General features: G+C 36.3%; 1 protein-coding gene across 5 annotated transcripts; it reads left to right on the top strand.

Moving 5' to 3' along the window:
* On the top strand, positions 1-25,886 carry SPDL1 (spindle apparatus coiled-coil protein 1). 5 transcript variants are annotated; one of them, XM_085299579.1, is made up of 13 exons: positions 1-70; positions 1,743-1,895; positions 4,176-4,359; positions 5,748-5,924; positions 6,499-6,693; positions 6,996-7,145; positions 7,785-7,883; positions 8,784-8,894; positions 11,156-11,296; positions 14,078-14,187; positions 15,172-15,359; positions 16,340-16,685; positions 24,960-25,886. In XM_085299579.1, the coding sequence occupies exons 3-13, from the start codon at positions 4,201-4,203 to the stop codon at positions 25,108-25,110; spliced, it is 1,827 nt and encodes a 608-aa protein (XP_085155705.1). In that variant the 5' UTR covers positions 1-70; positions 1,743-1,895; positions 4,176-4,200; the 3' UTR covers positions 25,111-25,886. The 5 variants fall into 5 exon arrangements, with proteins under 5 accessions (XP_085155705.1, XP_085155700.1, XP_085155702.1 ...); XM_085299574.1 differs by lacking the exon at positions 24,960-25,886 and having other exon boundaries at positions 16,340-16,917; XM_085299576.1 differs by lacking the exons at positions 1-70; positions 24,960-25,886 and adding an exon at positions 77-388 and having other exon boundaries at positions 16,340-16,917.
* The last annotated feature ends 328 nt before the right edge of the window (positions 25,887-26,214 follow it).

Genomic DNA, 26,214 nt, shown 5'->3' with positions numbered 1-26,214 from the left:
GCGGCGCCGCGGAGGCCGTTTTGAACGGCGGCAGCGGGGGCGCTGGCGGTGGTGCGGCCGTTGGGCTGAGGTAGTGTCGCGCGGCGGCTGCCAGCGCGGGCGCGTCTGCCCGCGGGGGTTCTTGCTGGCTCCTTGCTCGCAGGCGGGGGCTCCTGTGGCCGCTTTCCTGGCTGTGGAGCGGCGGCGCTCCGCGGGGCTCTTGGGTGCGGAGCCCCTCGCCCGTCCGTGCTCTCAGGCCCGTGTCTGGGGGGCCGCGCCGCGCCGCGCCGCGCCGCGGTGGATGGGGGCCCCGTGGTGTCAGCCCGCTCCTTCCGCTCCCCTCGCCGCGGCCGCCCTGCCGGTCTCGCCGCTTGTCCGTTTGCCGGGCGGAGCGCTGGCAGGACCAGAGGTCTGTCGCGGCTGAAAGCTCGCATTGGAGTCGGATTTTTCTTTAGTTATCTGCCCGATCATACGTTCTGTGGCAGCTGAGTAGTCCTCAGGTTGTCGTCGTGGTTGAGTGTGYCTGTTTAGCAGGTGAAGTGGTCTTGTTTGAGTAACTGAAATGAGTGGGAAGGGGAGTGCCTGCTCCGAGGGAGAGAAATTGCGTTACTGTTCATGGGAGCGGTCAGAAAACTTCTGCAAGTACCTCTGAAGAGGTTGGTGAAGTGATTAGTTGCCCTTAGAATAAAGGGGGGGGAAACAGTTTAGTCTTGGAGAGGAGCAGGAGGCTTGCATGCCGGGAGAGCGCTCTTCATCTCTTTCCCTGATATTTTTGTCGAGTAGTACTTAAATGATTGAGTAAAAAAGGTCCAGAGCCTTCAATGCAGAATCTGTCATAAAAGGCTTCAGAATATCTAACTGCAAGTGAGTAACTAGCAATTCTTAACAGATACAAGGAGACGGGTTTTTGTTGCGCCCACCTGCTTCCTCAGGGTTGGAAACAGTTCCTTATGCTGGCAAATGTAAATGGACTAGAGGGAGCATGCAATACAATGTTTAAAAGTAGTCTTGATCTTTGCTGTAAAGTACTGAAATGTAACTGTTCCCCAGAGACTGAAAACCTAGAACTCTGTGTAAGCAGCAGAGTATGAAAACTGATGAATTCTGTTTTGAATCTTGGATTTGTTAGCTAGTTCATTTATTTTAAAACAATTCTTGAATAATTTTGTGTGTGTAGTAGGAAACTACAAGCAGTGACTTCCCTTTATAACATTATGGGCTTGTGAACCTTTGTTCACCTTCTCGGCGCTCTCTGATTAATCTTCTCCAGAACAGATGATAAAGTTGAGGTTCTCTGTGCTCCTACAGTGTCAGAAAAGCCATATGCATTTGTTTTCCTGATATTTGGCATAGTGTGTATGTATTCTTTTATAGTAGGATACCTATTTCTTTTTCCTCCATATTTTTGGTGTAAAATAAAAACTGAAACCTAAAATCTTTTAGGTAATATTCAGTATATGGTTTGTTAGGATACAGAGATTTTGTATGCAAAATTAGAAGGGAGTGTAAAAGAGACTGAAGGAACAGGAGAGAAAGATAAAATTCCCCAAAAAACTTTAAAAATGAAATACATGCTATAAGGAGATGACCCTGGGCRTAGCCCGTTTCTCTATTCTACAGGTCAACTGCAGAGCATCTGTTCCTTGGCAACATTGCCTAATCTGGCTATTTCTCAACTATCTGACAGCTGCCTCAAGTGAGATTTGAATAAGATTTGCATTTCTATGAGGTTTTAACTACTGATCTGCATTTTTCATGGGCAGCCACAGGCATCAAGCTGTTTCAGAAAAGGACTGTTATGAAGAGCTTTGCTGTAACTGCAGTTTATACTCATGAAACTAGACAACTGTTGCTCTTTTAAAAAAAAGATGGACTAAGAGAATAAACTCAAGAAAGACCTAAATGGACTTCTGAAGGTGAGTTTAAAAATATCATTCAAAGTTAATTTTGTAAGCTAGGAGCAATCAAATTACTGTATCTGAAGTCTTAGTGTGTTATTGTTGTTTGATCAGAAAATAAATGTACCGTTTTTTAATTCTGCTTTTGAAATGAATAAGGATTAATCAGTTTCTTTTGTCTGATTCATACCAAATTCATACCACAAGCTCTTGCCTACTTATGTTTGTAACATTACAAATCTTATTATCAAGTGTTTCATTACTAAATTCTATACAGGTTTAGTGTAGGTGTCCTTCTGCTAGTAATATTGTTGACACTTCTAGATATTATAGGTATGCCAAATACCTGTCYTTCAATAACTTGGGTTTTATTAAGAGTAAGAGTGTGCAAAGCTAGTGTTTCAAACGTAGCAGTGAATGGATATGAAAAATTGAAGTTTCAGAGCCTGGCCAGATCAAGTGCATGATGTGTRTTCAATGACAACAAGAAAACTACTTAAAAATAGGAAAAATAGAATTTGATAATTTCTGTCTTTTCACTGTGCAAGAAAGTAGCACAGTTTTGGCATTATGGATTTTTGTATGACAAAATGATAAATTTCTGTTTAAACAGAAGGTTGTGAAACTCTAAGTACCTGTGATGTGTAGAAGTTAGCAAACAAAATGTGAAGGCATTACGTTTTCAGTGTGGTGATAACTCCTTAATATCTTTTTTTTTTTAACAAGCTGAAATTTTGTGCAGATTAAGACAAGCATCTTTATAACATTCACAAGGATAATACATACCAATAAGAAATGGTAGCAATTAAATTGCATATATAAGAACAGAAAACACTGAGTAAGATCATCAGTAAAGAATGACTTTAAATTTGAGGAGCAAGTGAAACAGAAATTATGAACCTTGGCTTTGAAAAAATCAATAGCAAAGTTTTTTTTTTGTTGTTTTTTTTTTCCCAGCCGTATACTGTTGTCACTGTGTAACTGCTAGGAGAAAATTCTTGGTTTATGTAGTGCAGAGTGTGAATCACTTGGCGATTTCTATCTTCATAGGATTTTTCTTCAMTTTGCAGGCTTACTAGGTACTAGGTTTGGGAGCTGGCTGTCATATGAAACCATGAAGTTCGACCCCTTTTAGTTAGTGGGGGATTTTTTTGTTTGTTTTTTGGAGGGTGGGGAGGGGGAGGAGGGAGTTATTTTGACCTCTTCCYGCAAAAGCAACCTTTATTTATGTCTTATGATATGAAGATAGATGTGGATTAATCTCCTGAAACATACATGTACTGCTATACCATCTCTTTGCCACATGGCAAGCATGTTACCTGGGTAAAAGTTGATAGCAGGGGTGAAAGACACAATTAAGCATTATGCTTACCCTAGAAAAGCAGAGRAGGATGAGATGGCCCATGTTAAAACTATCTTTTTTAACACAAAATTTGTGGATTATTTAGATAAAGACTATTTAGATAGTCTTTTTCTATAGAATATTTCATATGCACATCGCATTTATTTTTGCTTCATATAAGATACCTTATGATCCAATTATTCTAAATAGCTTTAGCTAGGGGTTCCTTCAGTTACCTCTAAAACTCATTGGTAGTATTGTTCAATGGAAAGTAGTGAAGGTTTCGTTTTGCTGTTGGCTTAACTTCTCAGCCTGGGACCGTATTTTGTCCCATCAGTGGCATTTGAACTCGGTTTAAGACAATTCTTCTACCTAGTCCAGCCTCTGTGTTTTTTGTTTGATTGTTTAATTTTTTTCCCACCAGGTTGCCCTTAATAAAGGGAGGTGAGGTAGAAACTTTTAAACCGTCACACCATTGGTGATACCAATGTATTGGAATAGAGATTACCTTGTTGTTTGTAGCTGGGGTGGGAGTAATGGCATAAAATGTTCAAAACGTGTTTTAAATTTGTTATGAGCTTGTGACATGTTATGGTTTTCTGTAAGCTGTTTGACTTTGGTGTTGTAGGATGTAGCTGCCTTTGTACTCAGCAGCTATTCCTTGAGCAACCATCTGAGGTTATATTTCTTCTAGGAATATCTTGCTGAGCTATTTCACTGCATGCTATCACTTAAGATATAGTGAGGAATAAGATATTAACCAGATTTACAGAGAGAGCTCATGGCTCACAGTTCACAAGACCATTTGTTAATGAGCTATTTATTTTTCATCTCTCAGTGATACAGAAATATACTTATGTCCTGATTAAGAGAGAGAACCCAAATTTTCTTTCAGATCAACTATAGTAACTCATTACAGTGTATTTATGGTTTTGTTAATTGCTTTGTGTTTGTAGTCTGGAAGTAATAAAAGCAAGAGAAATGGAGACAGAGACCATTTTAAGTCTTCGACAGCAACTCAAGGAAGCAGAGAATGAACGAAGGAAGGCAGCACAGTATGGCTTGCATTTACTGGAATCTCAAAGTGAAGTCCAAAATCAGTTGGATCAAACACGTCRTGAACTGACTGACAAAACTGAGGTGCTGTTTCATACTCTTGGAATAAGAAAAAAGTCAAGAATTTTGATTTTAATTTAACTATTTTCAGAAAAGCACAAATGTTTTAGTGCCTTTTAGACTCTAGATAAATTTTTTTCATTCAGGTATTTGTAGGGAGGACTTCTTAATCTCTGCTCTGAGATACTGGGCACAGCTATAGCTAGATGAGACAGGATTTTATAGCCAACTTTATACCAAGTAAGACTGGTATATGGGTGTTGTGTTCACTTTCGTGTAGAACTAATTGCGTCTAATGTGAAACGGATATTAATTGCTGAAGTAAATTTGCTTTAGAGCGTAGACTTTTTTTCTTTTTTATGCATGTGTACCAGTTGAGATATCTTCTGCCTATATACTTTGTTTTACTTAAAGCTGGAACAATAACATTACAACTAAAGTTTTAAAATTGTTTTCTTCCATAGTAGATTTGGTTTCACGTTTTCTGAATACCAAGGAATTCTAGATTAATTAGTACATTTCTTTACAGGTTAGAAAAGAGCAGTGTAAATTAGTCTTTAATTTTTTTTTAGTAATTTTGCAAGACACTTTCAGTCTTGGATCTCTTCTACTTTTTACAAACATTCAATATTGATTTTTAGTCTGCCCATGCTTCAGATCTACCACTTGTTTTAATCTGGTCTGCTTCTGGCTGTGGATTGCCATCCCTTCCCTGGTCATAGAGCTAATATTTGTTTGGTTTCTGTCACCACCTGGAGAAGAGTTGTATCACTCTGCTGTTTTGAATGAACGCTAATAACTTGCTTGTGTCAGTTTGCCATTAGTGGGCTTAGTGTGAAAGAGTTAGCTGTAAAGCACAAGTGGAATGGAAGCACAGCTGAATGAAGGAGTAAAATGAAGCTGCCCTTCATTGTTAACAAAGATATCTGAGTTAGATATAAGCTATTTTTAGAAAGTAATTTTCAATTTGAGAATTTAATGGGATTTATCACAAAATGGTAGACATTATAAATGTCTTTACCAGAGTCAATCTGTTCAATAGTAGGAAAAGATTTGATACACTGTAAYAATTTTTGTGACATTTCTGTTCTACTAGTGGTAGAAATATTACACACAAGCTCTCACTGAAGTTTTTTGTTACAATTGCATAAAAGATGCACTTTGAGTGGGAAGAAATGCACAGTTTGTATGAAAGACTGTTGTATAATTAAATAAGCCCTAAAAATTTAAAGCAGACTATTTTATGTTGAAACAGATGTATAAAATCCCAATTCCCTAACTGGAACTGAAGCACTTCAGCAGTAAAGCTGAAGGCCTTAAGCAGCTAGTGTCTCAGTTCTGAGACTGTATCTAGTAAATTGTTCTTCAAGCATTTGTGAATGCTACATTTAGACTTTATGTTACTTTTTCAGAAATTTGAGCAAGAGAAATACTCTCTTCAGAGAGAAATTGAACTCAAGAATAGAATGTTGGAAAGCTTGAGTTTTGAATGTGATGCTCTCAAGCAACAGCAAAACATGCAACTGGATAAACAGAAAGAGCAGCTTGCCAGGCTTCATGGACAAGAAATCAGTGACCTTAAAAACAAGGTTTGGAACTTAACATATTGCTAAAATGTTGCTAATAGTATTTTAAATAATAGGTATTGAATTCATGATTACACACTTATTACTGAAACAAATACAACCAATAGTTATGTTGTGTAGCCCTTACTTTTGCCATATAAATTGAGTAGTTTGATTCAGAACTAAGCTCATAATYTTTTTTAAACTACTTGTTATGGAAGAAAAATGAAATTTTAATATTACCTTTTATTAAAGCTGGAGCTAGGGGGAAAATGTTTAATGCAAGTATTGTTGATAATTAACAAAGTGAGTGTATTTGTTATACATTTGTTGTTAGCAACATGCATAATTTACGCCTCTGACAACATCTTTTTTTATCTAAATTATGGGCCTGTGGATAAGAGCTTGTTTGTTCTTTTCTTTTACCAAATATCTACATAGTTATGTTGCGAATTACGTCAATTTTCAAAGATTATTATTAAAAGATTACTGTTGTGTTTTTAAAGATACTTTTGGTTCACATTCTGATCACGGAAGTATTGTGCTTTTTAAGAACTTTATTATAAATGGTATCACTGGGTTGTCAATTGTCTTTAAGTTGGAGAACCTGAAAGCAGAACTAGATGAAACTCGACTGACAGAGAAACAACTGAGACATAAAGTGGATCATCAGAAGGAAATAATTGCTGCCAAATCAGAGGAGTTGCATATGATGTCTGAACGTGTACATGAGACCATGTCTTCAGAAATGCTCAATCTTCAGATGGAACTCACTGAACTAGAAAGTGTAAAGGTGTGTGACTAGTACTTGGTTATTAGGAATGTAGGCTACTTGAAGATCAAGTCAATTTGCATATTTCATTTTTAGGTGCTGTGTATGTATTGCTACTTAATCTTGGCTTAACAGTAAGGAAATAGCCACAGAATGAACAATGATAACTGAAACAACCAGACCTGAGTGCAGCTTCTTTTTCAAAATACTATTCTGAATTAAAAAATTACTATGAACAGACCTGTTTGGCTCATTTGGACCTGCTTTACTTAAAATTGTGTTTTGTAAGCTTATTATTTTGTACTTGATTTTTTTGTGATTAGGCCAATGTTGAAGAGAAGCTGAATGAATTGCAGTACAGTAAAGAACAATTGGAACTTGTAAATAGCAACTTGCGTAATCAGCTGGAGCGTCTACAGGGAGAAAAAGAAGAGAGGGAAAAAGAAGTTGTTTCTTACTGTAATGCATTAGAGGTATTCTGCTAATCTTATATTATAGTATTGGATAATGCCTGAATTCTATGAGTGGTTAGTGCTAGCTTCTCAATGAAATGAGAAAAGGAGTTTGGGGAAGGGAGGGAGAAAAGACAGAAGTGGGCTGGCGGCTGTTTTGGCTTAACAGCATCTTGTTAGATTGGTGTTGCCTGTTGCAAAATACTCTCTATGTTGTCGTTATCTTTTGGAAGGCTGCACGTGGATGTCTTTCATAGTAGTATTCAGCTTCTTAACAGGAGCTTCTCGCAGGTCACTGTGATATAACTCATTTTAAGTTCCTACTGAATGCCTTCTCAAAGTTTGTTCTCAGGAGTTAAGAATCTGAGATCCACTACCACAGCAAGGCTATTTATCTCAATACTACTAGGTGAATTGATAAATACCCAAGTTTTCCTTTGAAGGACATAATTTTGCTTTTGTCCTGAATAGCAAGCAAAATACTAAACCGTGTAGTGAGAAATTTGTCTCTGACTAGAACTATAGGCACAATTAAATACTGCGGTACAAGATAAAATCTGTGATGAAAATATTAGAAATGAAAAAGAGGTAAAATTTATCTGACTTATGAATCAGATACACTGCATCTAAAAATTGACTAATATTTTTGGTTAAATCCAGAAAGCTCGTGAGGCTAATCAAGAGCTTCAGGTTCAGCTGGATCATGCCCTACAGCAGTCTTTGGACCCTACAAGTAAAGGCAACTCTCTCTTTGCTGAGGTACAATTATACCACATATACCTGAGATTGTGCAGAGGAGAGAAGAAGAAATAGTTGATCATAAATCTTACTTATTATGTTGCATTGAAAATATTAGAGCATCTATGTCTGATCTGTCAGGCTTGAGTCTCCATTCCTCAAGTGTTACTTTGGTGTTGAACAGTGTCTGGGAACTGACCAATTTTGGGGAGTGGGGGTTGGGATTAAACCTGCTCTAAAGTTGGGGAGGTGGCAACCTTAATGGAATCACTTATTTACTTGGATTTCAGAGTGGAAGACAAAGGGGCTGTGAAGGTTCGTGGCAGTTCTCGCTGCAGCTATTAGCACTAAAAAAATTGTTCAGCTGGTGACCCTTCTTTAATGCCTAAGTTAACATATTAAATAGTTAAAAATGATAATAACTGCCAATTTAAAGAATTTACTGAAAATGGCTGGATGTTTGAGCATTAGGGAGGTCTTTTGAATTAGTACTGGATTAACAGTTAAGCTGGTATTGAGTGGATAGAAAGTTGTCTTCTGACTGCACCCAGGGAATCTGTTGAATTGATTTGTAGTTCATACTTTTTCCAAATAATTTGTACTGAAGCCCATGGACAAAACTGTGCTACAGTACTAGTGAAGCAGTTAATGTTACTTTCTTTTTTTTTTTCTGTGAGCAAAAGAACAACAAGAAAAACCTCCATTGCACTTTATTGATTTGACTTAAGCTGCAATAGCAATGTCTACTGACTTCGATCTCAGAAATAATGACAATGGCAGATATTTTCAAATACTCAGTAGAGAAGTGTTAYTTTTCAAAGCCAGCGTTGATCATTGGATAACAGTCTTGTGGTAAAATTCGGCATCCAAGTGACAAGTGCTATAATTTTCATAGTAGTAATTGTTAACAATGTTCTGTAGGTGGAGGACCGTAGGGCAGAAATGGAACGACAGCTGATCAGTGTGAAAATAAAATATCAGTCACTACAAAAACAGCACGCATTCACTAGAGAACAATTGCAAAGAATGAAGGTATGACTATTATTGTAATACATCAGGGTTTTCTTGGGGTCTGATAAGGAATACTTTAGAACACAGGCTACAGAGTTTGATTCTTTTTGCCTTGATGCTCTGCTGCATGAAATATGATGCAGCAGTCTGTATGGGTTGGCAGGGGGGAAAAAGGAGAAAAAGCAAGTGAGATAGCATTGTGCTGTTTGAATTTAATAGCGTTTTTCTATTGCATGTAGCACTACCTCTCTTGTGCTAGAACTCTGAATTATACTGAAAGTACTAAGCTGACATTGTTAGTAGTGGTTGTTAGCTCAAAAAGGGCTCCTGTCAGTCAAACTGCAGCATTTCATTTGTCTTGACAATTGCTTTTTTCTTTCCCTCTCTAATCTTGGTACTTTATAAATAACTTACCTGTGTATTAACTGAGATTATCAGTAGTGAATGTTGCCTTCAGGAAAAGGGAAAGGTTCCCTCTCTCCCCTCATCATGCTGTTTGGTTTGCCTCACCCACCACTGGATTGCTTCCTTGTCTGTCCTGTTTGGCCATATCTGTCCTGCTTTTCAAAGTACTTAGTGTAAGAATAAAAGTCAGTGTCTTAAACTATCCGGTTGAGGCARTCCTTCAGGATAGCAGCTCATTGGTTAATGAAAATTGTTAACTAGTAAAATCTAACATCAATGATCGAGAAACCTAGCTAGTGAAGCTCTTTTACAAGCTATTGTGAAGGTTATGCTGCAAAACTTCTGTTTCATGTTGGTCTTGTGATTGCCCAAAACCAGGGTGGATCCTCTTGTTTTAAGCTAATATTTGGTCACACAGTTTGTCTGACAAGTGCTTAACTCTGACAATAATGAGTACCACTAGAGATACAGACCTGTATTACCGAAGTTCCTGTCCTAAATCTTTGTTAGGATTCTCTTTGCTGTGCTTTTTATTGTGATCCTATGCGTTAAAACTCAACATGTAGTTAACTGGTCTCCGCTCATTCAGCGACTGAGTCAAATGGTGTTGTAAAAGCATTTGGTTGCCCAAATGTCTGAATGTGGCATTTACTAATAACTTCTGAACAGAAAGTAAATGGTACTTCTGCAGAAGTTTTGTGGTTTCCAGAGTACTTCATGCAGGCCATTTTATCCCTTTGAGTTTCTTTGTGTGTGTGTTCTGTTTTTTTTTTTTTTTTTTTTTTGAAAGTGGGCTCTTCTATTAAGTGAAAGCTGCGGGAAAAGGTTAGATGTCTTCATGCTTGGAATATGAAAGGATAGTGTTAGTCAGCTGGTAGTGAATTAAACATTCACCTGCCCCCTACATTATGTAGAGGTTAGTAAAGGAAATGATGCATCAAAAACATGAATATTTTTATTTGACRTAAGAGAGTCTATAGAAATCTCTTACTCTCTAGAAATAAGTGCTTTTTTAGCTTTCTCTGATAATCTGTAATCTACAGTGTTTTAGTTAATCTTTTCCCTGTGACTGTCCTACAGTGTTACCTTATCAATACTGATTAGATTGGTAAAAATGGTACAGTATCACTAACAGCCTGTTAAATGTTGCCATGAGTGTATTTTATGTTGTTTCTCCAACTGCTTGAATATCTAATGTGTCAGTTGTAACCGAATGTATTAAAACTCGTATGTTATAATATTGTTAGGTTAACAATACCAGGAAGATCTACCTAAAATTCTTTGGTAATTTTTTTCTTTTGTAATGACAGAGGATGTTTCTTTGAAATGATGCCTTCTGTTGAAGGCATAGAACTAGCTGAAATTCTTTGAATACTACAGCATGCAAATTTAAAATGCTATCTGTACCTCAGAATCAGGGCCTCAAAAATGGTTGGTAAACTAGAGGATTTTTCTTATATGATAAGAAGTTCTTGATAGTATCAGGCATACTAGCCCGGATAAACAAGCCTGGATTGTAGTTTGATTCCAGTTATCTTGGTGCTCAAGGTTTGAACGTCAAGTGTTTTGTGTGCATCTTTGACAGAATATTAAAGGTTACTTAGTCACTAAAGAGAAAGATGTGGCACTTTCAGGTGTATTCCTTAAGTTAGTTTTTTGGCTGTCTTAAAGATTATTAGTATCATCTGTTATGATAATTGAGAGGACTGGGTTTAATTTTGAGTATTGAATTAAGCATCCTGTGCTCTTTTGCATTTGGGATCAGAAAAGTAATGACTAGTAGGTGAAGTTTGAGGTTTGTAGTTCCCAAACACTTCTGGGTAAGTGGTTCCAACACTTAATGTTTGTTTTGAGAATCTTGTTTTTCTTTTATCCAGTTGCAGATGGCTACATTGCTGCAAATGAAAGGTTCTCAGGCAGAGTTTGAGCAACTGGAACGCTTACAGTCAATGTTAGAACAAAAGAATGGTGAGATTGAAGATCTTCTTATGAAAGTAAGGCAACTTGAAAAATTTAAGGTATGTGGTCTGTAATGAAGTGGAGAAGTCCTATAATGAATAGCTATATGATGAGAAGGTGCCTTATGAAATATCTAAATGCCAGGTTCAGGCATGAAGTGCTTAAAAGATACTCATGGCTTTATTTGACTATCTGTTGTACTTTATATCTGAACAACACATTTCTGAAGCTCAGAGAAGCAAAAAAAAAAAAAAAAAATTCCTTTTCCTGGTTTGGAATAAGTTATCTGTGTTCCTATGTCACACCTTTGTATTTTTAATACTTATATCTAGTGTTCAACTATTTGAGCCAAGACATCTGACCTTAGTTTGGAAGACATGAAAAATGTATTTAGCCATTTTTTGTAGTAGTTTCTTTGCTGTGTATATTTAGTCTTTATAAGTAGCCAAGGCTTCTAATATAGCTGAGACTAGAAATCATTTATTTCCTTTCTGTGAAGACATTTTGACTCTGTAGCTGAAGTACTATCTTTTTGCCAGATGGAATTGCTTTATCATTTTTGTAAGACACTTTTCCGAGCCCTCTTCAGCCCTCTTTTGCAACTTGGCATCTTGTCAATAATTTAGAAGGCGAGAAATACAGTAGTGCATCAAAGTGCTCTATTTGTAATCTTTTTGATGGTCATATGTGTGTGGATGTAAGGCTTGCTTAGTCTGACATACTCACTGACTGGTTTTGGGCCTTCTTATCACAGCTTTAGATTGTGAACTCGGGTTTATTAGCTTATGTATTAGGATTATGCTCTACAGGGTAGTGTACTCTATTGTGCTTCTAACCAAAGTGGCATAAAGCTAGGCTTGACCCCTTTTTAATAAGCAGTCAAGACAGCTTGATTGCTTGGTGCTTCACCAGTTTTGTCATCTGTAAGCTTGACTGGCATTTATTTTGTCTTAAGGCTATGAACAGTGGCAGGACATGGAATGATGGTTTCAAATAGCTATCAGAAGTACCTCAAGTACATCAAGTGTATTCAGTGAATGACATAAGGCTCTGGAATCTATGGGACAGCTGTAAATCTGAGTAGTGTTGGTTCTGAAAATATACTAATCTGACTGCAATGTCACATACAGAACTGATGTATTTCATAAGTTGAATACATCTATGGCATTTTTACTGTGGATCAAGYTTATCAAATTGATCACGCTTCTAGATGACGATATCAGCAATAAAAGGCTACTCACTGTCATTGGTTGTGTTCTTGACAGAAGCAGAAGTTGTATCGTGTTTGCTTTTACCTTATGACTTATGAAGTCCAACTTAAAGCAGTTAGTTCTATTTACTTTTTCAGGCAGTTTTTTAGCAGTAGCACTCTTAAGTGTGTTTTTCTATGCTTTATGGAATATTTCTAAATTTATTCTAGGACTATTGGAAACTTCAAACAGTGACAAACAGTAATTTTTATGCACAGGTCATAATGAGTGGCTGTGTTCACATGAACATTTGAACCTAGATGGAGCAGTAGTTACACTATATGCAAAGAAAAAAGTAGTAAGATTATCTATCTAAATCTATGCCCAGCAACAAACTTTAACTCTATTGCCAACTTTTTTTTTTCAGTTGTGTGTATGTGTACCTTTGCTAACTCAGCCTGTAGGGAAACTGGTCAGCAATTTGAGGTAGGCAAAGAAAGGGAGAAAAATCTATGYGTCAGAAAATGTGCAGGCCTTTCTCTTTGACTAATTAAGACATAACCACTTGAAAGATCTACTCTCTTTCAACTGAATTGATGCTGCAGACCAGAAGGTCTGTAGTCTTTTTTTTCTTGTTACCTAGGTTTTGGCCCCTGTGCATTTTTCACRCAGCATCAACTAGCATTTTCTCTAACTGCTTTTTATTTTCTTTTGTTTGCCACAATAGCATGTGAGTATAACTGGTCTAAACTAAAGAAACACTTCAGCTTGTTGTTGAGCACTTAAAGTAGAAAACCTCTAAAAATCAGCTTGTGTAACTGAAACCTAAGTATACTACTCTTAYTGCGCCCTCCTTCCTCCCCCCCACCCCCATATGACTTGCCTAAGTACTGAGGAGGACAATGCTTGATTCAGACATACTTGCTGTTGTACAGACAAGTGTCTGAGCCCTAGTCCAGATCAAAATTATCTTAATTTTATCTTATCAAAACTGTCGTGTGAAATTGCTCTGGGTTTTGGAAGAAAACTCTTCAAATCTGCAGTTATCTATCATTCAGTAAATCAAATTTCACCAGATAATGTGTGCTGCTACAGAATTTTCTAGGATCCAAGTATTAATCTCCCGTAGTTTTCTGTAGGTTAGCATTTGTCTCTGGTACAGGAGTCTGTCTTGTGAGCTAATGGGAAGGGAAGAGAATAACGCTTCAGAGAAATTTTTAAACTGGTAGTGATGCTTCCTGTCAAGTTTGCAGCTGTAGTAGTCATCATCTTCATGTCTTTGAATATATCTTGTTGAGATTACTTACCTTTTGAGATTTCAGCTCCTGAAGTCCAGAAATGAAGGCTGAAGGAAATACCCCGTAATTATGTTAAGTTTTCTGTGTTTGGAAGTAGAAAAAGGTATTCTTTTATATTTCTACTTAAAAACCTTCTGGAGTTGATAACTTTTTTTTTTTGCCATAGTGAATAAGAGAGAACTGTCAATTTCAGTGCTCTTGACAGTAACCAACTAGTATTTCCTGTGTATTTAATGCTTTTGCAAAGAAGGCTTCTCTGTAGAAATGGATGAAAATTTCACTTAAGGACTAAGCTACTGTCTTTCAGAAATTTCACTAATTGTTGACAACTTGATACTCTTTCTTCTGCCAGATCTTATATGAGAATACAGAAGAATCCAGAGCTAGTACTAGTTCAAGAGGAGGGGAATCTGAAGATGGTTACTATGCAGACTTGCTTCAAATGAAACTTGACAACTCAAAGTAAGTGCTTAGGGGTCTGAGGCATACATTTTGGTTGTAGTCTGAGTAGTTTCTAGCTTTTTTTTTTTTTTTTTTTAATTCTCACTCTCCTATTTATCTATATGTAGTCCATTGGCTGTATATATGAATGTGCACATTGTCTAGTGCTGCTGAACTATCCTCCGTAACAGGAGCTTTGATGTATTCTAATTGTCATTATATTCTATTGTTGCAACAGATAATTACAAAATTAATTTGTTCGTTCTTTTTAGAAATAAGCTGTTAATGCAGTGTTAGATATGAATAAGATAGTTGATAGTTATTTAGAAAAGATGGTATCTTTGTTTTGCTTTAACATATAAAGTATCTTCATGAATTTTCTTAAAACTTACAGGCTGTAAAAATTTCTCTTTTCTGAAAATAGCCTAAAATCTAAATAATAACACCTGAAACTTTTCACTGGGTAATACAAGTGAGCTTTTTTTCTTGGTAGTGAATTCCATATCTATTTATTAGAAATTTTGTAGCAGTTGGTGGCCTTGGGATTGTTTTTAAACCCTCAGATGAGACTATCTCCTCTTAGGAAGAGATACTGATCTACTGTAGGGGATTCCTGTTTCATTGTTGTTATCATTTGTGATAGTTACTTAGGTACTACCTTTGCTTAAAGCTTGTTCTGTCATGAATAGAAGTTTATATAATTTATGCACAGGCTAAACTTAATAGACTATTTGTAAACTAGGGGAAGTTCTCAGACTAGTGAAATATGTGTGTGYGCATTTCTGTGTAGAGCTTTGCTTTTAGCTTAATTTATTGCTTGCTGTTGACTTTAAGTGGCAACTTTCACAATACTAGAAGACTGCTTCCAGATAATGTTACTCTGCTAATATATAAATACATGACTTTCATGTCAAGCAGTTGAATGTTTAGTTGACTTAGTACTTGCTGCCTAAAAAAAMCTGTCTGTTTAGTAAATACATAATTTGCTCCTCTGCTCCTCCCCAGTAAAGAAACTGAAACCTTGAGAAATGAACTATCCTTGCAGAGAATGAAAGCTTTGTATGAGAGCCAAAGGGTCCTAGAAGTTGAAAGGAAACTCTTCACAAATGAGAGGCATTTGCAAGCTTGTCAGAGTGAGAATATGAACTTGCGAGTTATGCTGGATGAACTAAAAATGAAGTATGAACCTGAAGGTAAACATTTCTTCTCTTTATGGAAGAAAGAATGTATTTGATCTTCTCAGCATCTCATAGTGATGTCATTCACCTTATGGAGACACTTTGCAGATATAAACTAATATTAAAATGGTTGCCTTCTGTATAATAACCTGATGTAAAAACTGATGAACTGAAATAAGTAATAAAACCTTACATTGGTCAAGGATCTTACTTCAGTATGTATGCTAACAGTTATTTTAGACTGAAGAGTAAAAAATTAGTGTTCTGAGGCTTTAAAACATAGCTAGTTATGCATAGTAGAACACACGTAGGAAGAAATCCTCAGAAGATCCTTTCTGTAATAGTAGTGGTATCTGTGTCAATGCGAAGTATTGACTTTCTGAATATAAGCTGCTGATGTGAGGTTTGTCATAAATACGAAACAAATTAAGCTGAACCAATCGGTTTTTCCTTAATGTAGGTGAAGTTTTGGCAACAGTGGCCCACCTGAAAAACAACTAGTACATGTGTATCTATACACACAAGGGAGTTGTAATCTGTGGAGGAAGATGAATAGGGAAATGAGTGCATTGGTTTTGGTACTTGTCCAAAACCAAAGGTTTTATTGAAGACTTCTTTTAAAATCTTAATGGCTGGAAGCTTACCTCAACAGCCTCCAAAATGGAAATAAAATAACTGAGATCATATACATGTTGATCAGAATGTGTACTTGAAAGTCTTGGTAAAAATTAAGGTAAAAGTGATGGGGAGGAACTTTTTTCTTTCTTTCTTTCTTTTTTCTTTTTTTTTTCTTTTTTTTTTTNTGGTAACTTGTGTTGGTGGTAACAGACTGAAAACTGAAGAATGCATTCTTTAAGGGATATGTATTGGTTATAAAGAATTATTGCAGGGCTTTTGGCACTGTGAAGTGTGTTTTTTATCAGTTTTAATAGCTCATATGAACATGTTGGTGGACAGTAGGTGAACAAACAGTATATTCCATTATTCCTTCTTAGAGTTGCTTAAAGTTACTAAGGCTAAAAAGAGGAGGGAGAAGATTCCAGTGGACTCTACTTGTGAATACTTGGACAGCAAAAATACTTCTRCAAAAGAAACTGCTCTCACTCAATTGCCAACTAAAGAAGAAATCAAGATGACTTCCAAGAATTCAGAGCAGAGTGATGCCTCTCCAAAAAAGCATGCTCTTGAAGCACCACCAATAAATTTAGCTCTTCAAGCAATGCACAAAGTAGTGGAAGGTGAAAAAGAAAAGAAGAGAGTTAAAATCAGAGATGAGTGTCATGACACCTGTATTTCACATGACAGAAATGGAAATAGTTCTTTGACTTCAGCTGTGCCCAGGTCAGTGTCAGCTTCTGTGTATGCTCAAGGCAATCAGCAAAGACCTGCATCTCTCTTCTTTCGCTGCATGAACTATGCTATCCAATTCTTTATCTATTTCCTAAGTGTTGCATGCAGTGTAATTCCTCAGCTCCAGCTGCCTACATTCAGCCTCTCAAAACTTTTTAGAAAGATGAAAATGATGGCTAATGAAAAGGACTCTTAACACTGTAATAGCATCTTCAAAATAATAATGTTCCCATTGCTTTACAATGTTTGAGGTATGCAGGTAGCATGGTAGTTCACTCAGTTTATTCTTACTTTAAGAGGACTGTTTTCTTGGTTCATTCAAAGCTGCCATACAACTGGGTCGCATATCCAAGTAATGTGAATAGGTATCATGCTTCAGTTTCATACCTAGTTCCAGCCCCTGCCAGCTTTCAGATTTTATCTCAAACCTAAAAATAATTTTAAATCTAAATAGTTGCTGATATAAATTGGGTTAACAAAACTTGCATTTTAWACAATAATGTTTAATTACGCTATTAATTCACCTGTATTGATGGAGAATTGACTTTTATAATGCATGCATCGCAGTTTTTAATCATGACTCTTAAACCAAGATCAAGCTTTTTCCCTGAACTAAGTTATTTTTTGATAGATAGTAACTTAGCACAGCAATTAGCTCCAACTTTTCTGCCTTGGTAGAAGGAATGCTGCTTTTTTTTCCCTGCTGATGCTTTTGTCTCCTGTTCATGTTCCTAATCTAAATCATCCAAACTTTATTGGATATTTGGGGGRAAAAAAAATTGGGCTACTGTTAGGTGGTTTGAGCTTAGTCTGCTAATGTCCGCTACTAAAAACGAGTGCATTTTCTCTTCCTTCCCCATCCTTCCTTCGAGCATCTTTACCGTTTAGGTTGTGATTTTATATACATCTGGTATCTCAGCACATAAGTGATTTTAAACCATCCTTCAGGGAGATAAGAATAGATATGTTGACAAATGTACGATGAAGTTTTTCTTCAACTTGTTCAGTTTCGTGAAACCTGAATTTGCATCTTTATTTGATTCTTCTGGAATAGACGTAACATTGTGCTGATATAAGGGTGGGGAGGAGAAACTGGAAGAGTTTAGGAACCCAGAGTGCCTTAAACAATCCTGGTCCAGAAAGCTATGTTCTTGTCTGCTGCACAATTAAGTTTCCATTCTTCTCCTTCAATGAGTATTTTGGCTGTTGCTTACAGAGAGGGCTGTTCATGGTGTTTGCAGTATCAGTAGCTTAATACTCAACAGATTTCATGTAGCATCCAATGAGGCTTCTGCAGATTGCCAAAATAAGTAAATTTACAAATTTAACATCTAAAGAAACTGTTATGTTTTTAGAAAAACTTTATTCTAGACATGACTGGTAATGAGATGAACTGAAGAAGCCTTATTAATGTTATCAGTGACTAGTGATAGTATCATTTACTGACACTCCTAAAAGCAGCAGTGTAACTGGAGTTAAAATTTAAAYGCTTTGAGTAGAGAAAACAACATATCAAGATATGTCTCATTCCAGAGGGCATGTTTGTTTTAGAACAGGCTATGACTTGGATTGAAACATAGAAAAAAGAAAGCTTAAAGAACCTTTAATGTGGTACGGTAGCATACTCTTTCCCGGCTGGTAACTACAGTATTGTTACTTGAACAATAATTCAGGTTTTGTCAATAATAAATACCTTTCAGATGAGTTTATTGAATCTGGAATGGCAGCTAACATCAAAGATGGCAAAATATCTATACACATGGAAATCTGTACACTGTGCCTAAAAATTAAGGGCGTTCAGAAGTAATTGGATTAATGCTCCATTTTGGATCAATTGTTTAAGGTTTTGTTGGATGCAATTAACAGTGCAACTGAACAGCACCATCTTCTGAAGTGGTCTGGAAAGAATGTTGTGGAAATAGCAGTTTAAATAGCTATATCCAAATATGCAGAGAGCGTTACTCAGGAGGAAAGAGCAGGGAGGTCAAAAATGGGTGGTGAAAGTTGATAGGAGAGGCTGGATAGCATAGTGATAATGTTGAGTTCTGATAATCTGTGCGCATGAAGAGACAAATAGCATGCAATTGGGGTGTGAAAAATATAATTTAGTTTGTATTTTTTCTGGAAAGGAAGGTACAATGTTTGCCAAGAAGGAATTGTTTGAAGCTGTTTACATGAACTGAAGAGGCAAACTACCAGAGGAGGTAATGACAAAGTTACTTTATGGAGCTGATATTTGGAGGCAGAGAATCAGATACAATAAGAAGAAGATGAAATAATAGCTCAGGGTGGAGTCCTAATTTGCCACGTGTTTTTCTTCAGGGCATTTGAAATGGTGGTAAGAACCTATAAAAGGCAAATCTAGATAGGTTCTGTTCATATTTGATTGCATAAATGAACAACTAAATCCCCAGTTAGTGATTTTAAGTTAATGATAAGGACTTACTTTAACCCTAACCTGTTCTGATTTCTTATGAGATAGGAAGTCATGATGGAATTTGAATATTTGAGAAGTTGAGTTCTTAAAAACTGCAAGACCCTATCGACTGTTTTCTCTAGGATATGGTAAAACCTATGTATGAATTATAGCTAAATGCAAAGGCACAAAGTACGGGCAAGTTGAGCAGGATTGTGGACTTAAATGGAAGGTTATGGAGAGAAGAAATCAACCGGCATTTGCATGGTTGGTTGATAATTGTGGAAGTGATTTATTTTGCGTTCAATTACGGTGTGATGCTGCAGCTGAAGAGGCTAATGTGGTCACTGGAGGTTATTTTTGGCACTTGAGTGGTTTGTTGTGCAATAATTTGTCTAGTTCTGTTATTGCTAGTCCACAAAAGGTGGCAGTGAACAGAAGAGCTGTAGTAACTGTGAATAAATTAGAAATTTCATTTCTACCAAATGGTATTGAAAAGCTTTGTCTTCCTAGATTAGGAGGTGATCAGCATGTACCAACATGCGTGAAAGATTTCATTGCTTGATGAAGAGTCTTGCTTAATATAATTTAACAAAGGAAAGCTAAATAACTTCTGACTAAAAAGTAGTGTATGTGGATGTATGTGGATGTATGTGCAATGAGTATGTGTATATTTACAAATGCTTAATTTAAAAGGAGCTTGGAATACACTATCAGGTTATGGTAGAACTGTAATCACTGAAAACACTGTTTAGACTAAATATATTCTACCTGCGACTGCTGTTATAATAAAGGCAATAAAAAGTTTATAGGCAGTGATATATTCTGTTAGGCCAGCTGATCTATAAAAAGGTGCTTCTGCATTGAAATTCTGTTCTTAATTTCTGAAACTGAAATAGCAAGTTCAGCTCTTACTGACRAGCTTAGTTTGCATTTATATTTGAAGCTGTTTGCTTCAATTTGATCTAAAAAAAGCAATTGTATGCCCAAAGTTTCTGCTCTATTAAATCAGATAACGAAGTCAATAGCATAAACATTATCTATCTTTTCTGGACTTCTTTCAGATGGTTCTTTAACAGAATGCCTATGGCCATTTGACTGAGCATAGCATCTAGATAACAATGTTTGTTTTTGGCATGGCATCATTTTTCAGGAAGTAAAGCCCCATCTGATGAGACTAATCAATCTTCCTAAATGGGTGTAAAGAATCTCTGTTACACTGCCTTTATCAAGACTACAAAGTTGCAGCTTGGTAGAATCAGATCATCATTCTACAAACATTTCTTTCTTTGGAAGTGTTCATTTAAATAGCTTCTGCTTTTTTTTCTGGCCCATCAATTTCCCTCTGCAAATGCTTTATGGGATGTGCCGGTGCTGTAGGGGATACTGTGTGAACTGGCTTTGTCTGGAGACTTACAAGAGTTTCAAAATTACTTGCGGCTTTTCTTTTTCTTTTTTTTTTTTTTTTTAACCTGGGTTAGTGCCTTGTCTCTGTGGAACCATGCAACAAAGCAGAGTTGTACTGGCAACAGTAATGAGGTACAGTTAGGGGACAAGAGGTGAAAACGAGCAGCAAAAAGAGGTGATAGTTTCTGAGGGGAAACAGTACTGTGTCGAAAGAGGAGGTGTTAATGAGATGGCTTTTTTTTTTTTTTTTTTTTAATGGTCAAGAGTAGATTCACTTTGAAATTAAGATTACCTCTTCAGGGATAGCTGTCCTTCATGCAGTCATTTGAGCTAATTTGTGCACCTTAAAAATTGCAGCGAAGCTCGAGTTTATATGTGTATCCACCCATATTCACTTGGCCTATGTATGACTTTAACTGCAAATGCAACGACTCTGAAATCATGAGCAAGAGAAAGTTTCCTATGGTCTAAATTCTCACAAAGCTGAAGATTCCTTATGGAGAAAAGGGTTGTTGAATTCTAAAGTAAGCACAAGAACTTGTATGTTTTTGTGCAGACTGTATGATAGAATTGAAAAATGCAGAAGTGTTTTCATGCAATTTTGCAAGGATTGCAAGTCAAATTCCTAAGTAAAAAATTCAAATCATGCTGAGTAGTCAGCAAGGCAGTCCATGTAAGTGCTGTAGGGCAGCATGAGCTGAATAATCTCTCTCTCTCTTTTTTTTTTTTTTTAATAATAATAATATTGCTTGCTTAGGTACAAATGGCAGTTTGGCATTTTATAGGTAAACTGGAATTACAATAGTAATTTTCACCTGATTTATACTGTGACATATGTTTCAAAGAACCTGATTTAACTTTTTCAGACAAAGCTTAATTATCGGTTGATCTCATGCCTTACATCTTGGAGGTGTGTCATAGGTGTTTGGGAAAGGGAATACAGTTTTCTCTGGTAATTTTATAGGTTATGTAACTTTGAATAATGAATGTATTTAGAGTAGACTGCTTTTCGTTTGATTTTTCAGCATAGCAAATAGAAGTATATAATCAAAGGTGGGATATTCTAAATGTCTGTATRTTTAACATAGGAATAACCTATACAAAATGATTATATTAAAAATTGAATGGAATAGTGCTAATAGGATTAATTTTTTGCATTTTAAGCTTGGAAAAAAACAATTACTCTTGAAAGCCGCTTAAGTTGCGTGGTTTTGTTGTGTTGGGGAAGCTTTCTTCCTCCTGCTAGTAAAGAGCAGACCTCCTAAACTCTTGACTATAATAGCAACTTTAAAAGTTTACCTTTTAAACATAGCTTGTCATCTGTCTGAAGTATTTTACTAAGAAGTATATCCATTTTAGAGTTAAACTGAGGCACACAGTCGAAACAACCCCTATTTGCAGGGTGACTGCAGCAGTAGTAGATATTGGGGATCTTAAACAAGTTTGAAATTTGTACTAACAAAGGAAGGGAGTGAGAGGTGTCCTGTAGTAGGTAGAGCGTGGTGGTATATTGAAAAGGAGGTACAGATTTTCATGACTTCTAAGGTGCTTAGTAGTATTGCCTCCAACTAGCAATGTAGTTTGACCCCCCCCCCCCCCAAAAAAAAAAAAAAAAAAAACTCACTTGCCAGCGTCGTCAGTCTAGGCAGTCATTGAGTCAGACACTTAACCACACTGTTGCATCATGGTGAACCAAATGGAGGAAGTGATCTTTTGAGGTTTTCCAAACAATAAACAATGTTTCTTGGGTCAGAACTCTTTTCTGAAAGAAACAGCAAGAGTACTCAGCTGGTTTGAGGCTATAGCTGTTCCCTACTGTAACAGACTTGCACAGGAGAGCTCAAAAATATGATAATGTAAAATGTTACTACTGGCTGATTGTTGGAAGGRAAAAAAAAAGAAAATTTGTGGCTAACTGAAGTCTGAGACTTAATTTCAAAAGAAAATGTTTAGCTGTTCTCTGAGCTTGCTGAATTGCTGGAATTTGTTCTTTTTAGTGTTATATGTAGCAGCATGCAGATGTTATCTATTACATACTAAAACATACATTTTTTCCAAAAACTGGATTTGGCGTGGTACTGGTTCAACAATTGGAACCATGGTAACGGTTCAACCCCTTCTAGGCTGTAGAACGACCAGTGCTGAAGCATTTTGCAGACCAACTGCAAGATGCTAAGCATGAAAAGTCTGGAGCTTGGCATGAGTTGCTGGCATTCATTTAATTGAATTGTAGGCATTATCTTTTCTCGGCTACTGTAAAGCTCAGAGGCTGTTCGAATCTTCAGGCATTTCTAAGTATCCCAGCATATATTACAGCATATATTACCTTAAACTAAGGTTTTTGTAAGTGGAAGCAAATTATGCTGATCTATTGTTGATCCAGATAATAGATACAAAGAACTTTTTTCTTTTTTTTTTCCTTTTTTCTTTAGGAGGGTAGGGAGCGGGACCTTACCAACAGGAAATGGCTCGTTCATTTCATTTTCACAAGTCAATATTTATTCTTTAACAACTTTTAGATGTTTATTAACGTGGTTCTATTCTGAGGAAATTACATTAGTGTATGTTGACTTCTGYACGCATTTTTGCTGTGTATCAGTAGCTTAAATGAAATTTTTCTTTCCTGTTGAAATAATGAAGGGTAGTATCTGTGCACTTTCATTTTATGACAATGTGGTGTTTCTGACATGAATTTGTTTTCTAGAGGTAGCACATTATGCATTAACATAATTATTTATTACTATAATAGCAGTATTTTGTATAACCCCAGTTATGCTGGTTTAGAACTTGTTTCAAGTTAGTTAATTTCATTTGGCTTTTTGATTTGTGTTTTGAGGTTTTGCTTTTTCTGTTTAACTGCACAGGGACGTCTTGTTGGAAATTCTGGCCACTAGCCTAACTTTTTTCTTTTTCTTTTTTTTTTTTTTTTTTTTTTTTTTTTTTTTTTTTGAGGGGGTGGGGGGAGTATTCAGTTCTGTAAGGTAAAAGAATGGCAGGATGAAGAAGGAGACTCTGTACTTAGAAGTTGCTGCACACCTAAAATGGGGTGACAGCTGACCAGAGGACAAGAGAGAATGGTTAGTCCTCAGAATGAGAGGGGTTTAGGAACAGAAAAGATTCTTGAGTAGAAGGGATCTTAATGGGATGAATGACTTCTTATAGTGAGTGGTGGAGCAAACATTGCTCACTTGGGGGAAATGCACAGTTCTTCAATATAGTGACTTAGTGCTTGCAGGAAAATGTTTGTACAAAAAGATATGAAGCATACTTAAAAATGGTTAAGAAGGCTTTATTTGACATATTTGTGTGTAGAGATAGACGTAGGAGGGAAATTCAAAAAAAAAAAAAAAAAAAAAAAAAAAAAAGGAAAATGAAAAATCTGTAGCTAGGTTTCCTAAAACTTTTCAGTTGTGGTTCCTTTCAGAGTACCCATTGTACTCATCTGCCATATGTTTGTAATACTACAGAAGATTCTCTAACAAATGCAGCAGCTGTTCCTGTCTGGAAAAGCGCTATTGAAAGCAGCTGTAGATGGCTGTAGGTTAGTCTGTAATACACAGATGTTCTTGAGAMCACTAGAAGCCTGCACAGTTATTAGGGAATTCCTTTAAAAGATAAGTGGCAGTGAATCAGTATAGAATTTGCATTGCTATGTAAAGAGATGTTTAATAACTTCATTTGCCATAATATGTTTTGCTGTGCGAATAATCGTAGTAATCTGGTTGTGACTGATTTGGTTGGGTAAATGCCACTAGCTAGCAACTTGTTTTAGTGAGTCATTTGTAAGCTCTTTAAGTAATTCTTAAATAATGTATACATCCAGTTGAGCTCAGAGGTCTAAATCTTTAAGTTGCCTCTTTAAAAGCAATGCAGTAGTTAACACTGTATTGCTCTTTAGGCACATAGTGGAGTTAACACCTGTCACTGGAAAAATGATGCAACTTATAGCTTGAAGTGAGAAGTAACTTACTATGTTTTCAGATGTTCGTGAATCAAGATAAGGGTCGTAGCAGCACAGAATCTGACTGGGAATTAGTATGTTGCTTTCTTTGGTCCCTATTTTTTTTCCTGTTGTTAATACGAAGTGTTCAACTTTCTCTTTCGTATKATGTTGCTGGGACTTGTTTTCACTTGGTTGGAGTTGTGCTTTCATCTCTTTCACATCTTGTGTGAAAGAGATGGCAGGGTAATCATAACCCGTTACCACTGCAGCAGATAAGACTTTAAAAAACACACATACATATGCTATCAAAGTGATGAAATGTGGGGGGGGTGGTATAAAAAATGCTTTATTTTTGTCTCATTCTGAAACTACTTCTCTATCTTCATGTATGGCTGAACTTTTTGTTTTCTAGTTGGCTTGTTGATTTTGCCTAAAGCTTTGTTTTAACTCTGTTTTATATAAACTAAATATGTATTTAGAATGGTTGCTTTACCTATAGGTTAACAGCTGAATCCAGACTTGAAACTGCCGAAAATGAAGAGAAGAAGGAAAATGTAATCATGACTGAGAAGAAAACAAAAAAGAAAAAATACACGACATTATATGTGTCTTCTAAGCCAACTCCTGAAACACAATGTGCTCAGCAATAAAACTTGCATTTCTGGAGGGAACTTAATTTGGAGTTTTGCTTCGGTAGGAATTACTGAGTAAACTTAAATTGCACAAATATGTACAGGTTCCTAATTTAGATGTCTGTCTGCCTTCTTTTATGAAGGGTATGACTACACTTTTGATGTTTTAACTTCTGACAGGTCACCTATTAAATTCCCTGGCAATGTGACCTGAAGGTATTGCCTTGTCTTCGGTTTTGGATAAAACTGAATGTTTGTTCAGTGTTGTTTCTGTGACGCGTACTACTATTCTCAATGATAAGAACTCGCTATGTAATTTCTATTATATAATAAAATGGGAGTCAACTCTGAGCGAGAGTTCACTGAACAATGCTGATGCAAGACTCAGTTGAGTCATGTGTAATTGCTCCTGAATTTCTTCCAATTCCTAAATTCAAGTTTCTTAACTTTTTCTCCTAATGTGTAATTATTTAACTCTGAGATTGACTTGATTGTGAAGGTGTATGTGAACTTTTTTAGGCATTTTGTGAGATAGTTCTTTTTTGAAACTAAGTCCTTGTATATATTCTAGTAATTAAAATAAAGCTTTCTTCTTTTTTCTTTCTAAAATGTTAGTATTGCATTTGATACAAAGCATCGTTTTTCTGGAGGTGTCAGTTTGAGTGGCGGGTTTCATATAAGTACCCTCAATAAAAGCCAAGTGGTTGTTTGTAACGCATGTCTCATTTTTAGGAGGTTTTTGTAATTTTCTGTTGATGTTTACTTAGAATAATTTTGAAGAATATTTAAGCTAATTCTACTGACTTCCAGTGTTTGTGTGAACATTGTCATTTCATTTGTTTGTTTCATACTATATGTAGTTTAGCTCCCTCTAGTGTATGGCTTAGCCCTTTTCAAAACAAAAGATAACAGCAGTTAAGATAACAAACTCTTCATGATTATTTTTTTTTCTAATCCATTATGGGAAAGATCTTGAATCTTACTCACAACCCAGAGTTGTTCAGATTCAGCTAGTTAGGACCAGGATATAATGGGGAATAGTAAAATTAAACATGTTGTATAAAGAAATTCTTACAGTATTCAAGCTTTGGACCAATCATTGTTTCATTTGGCAGTTTGTAC

The sequence above is a fragment of the Rhea americana genome, unplaced genomic scaffold, assembly GCF_003343005.1.
Source record: "Rhea americana isolate MKP2758 unplaced genomic scaffold, rheAme1 scaffold_150, whole genome shotgun sequence".
Classification (NCBI taxonomy): Eukaryota; Metazoa; Chordata; class Aves; order Rheiformes; family Rheidae; genus Rhea; species Rhea americana.
The sequence above is the reverse complement of the archived record's forward strand: the minus strand, read 5'-3'. Positions and strand labels throughout refer to the sequence as shown.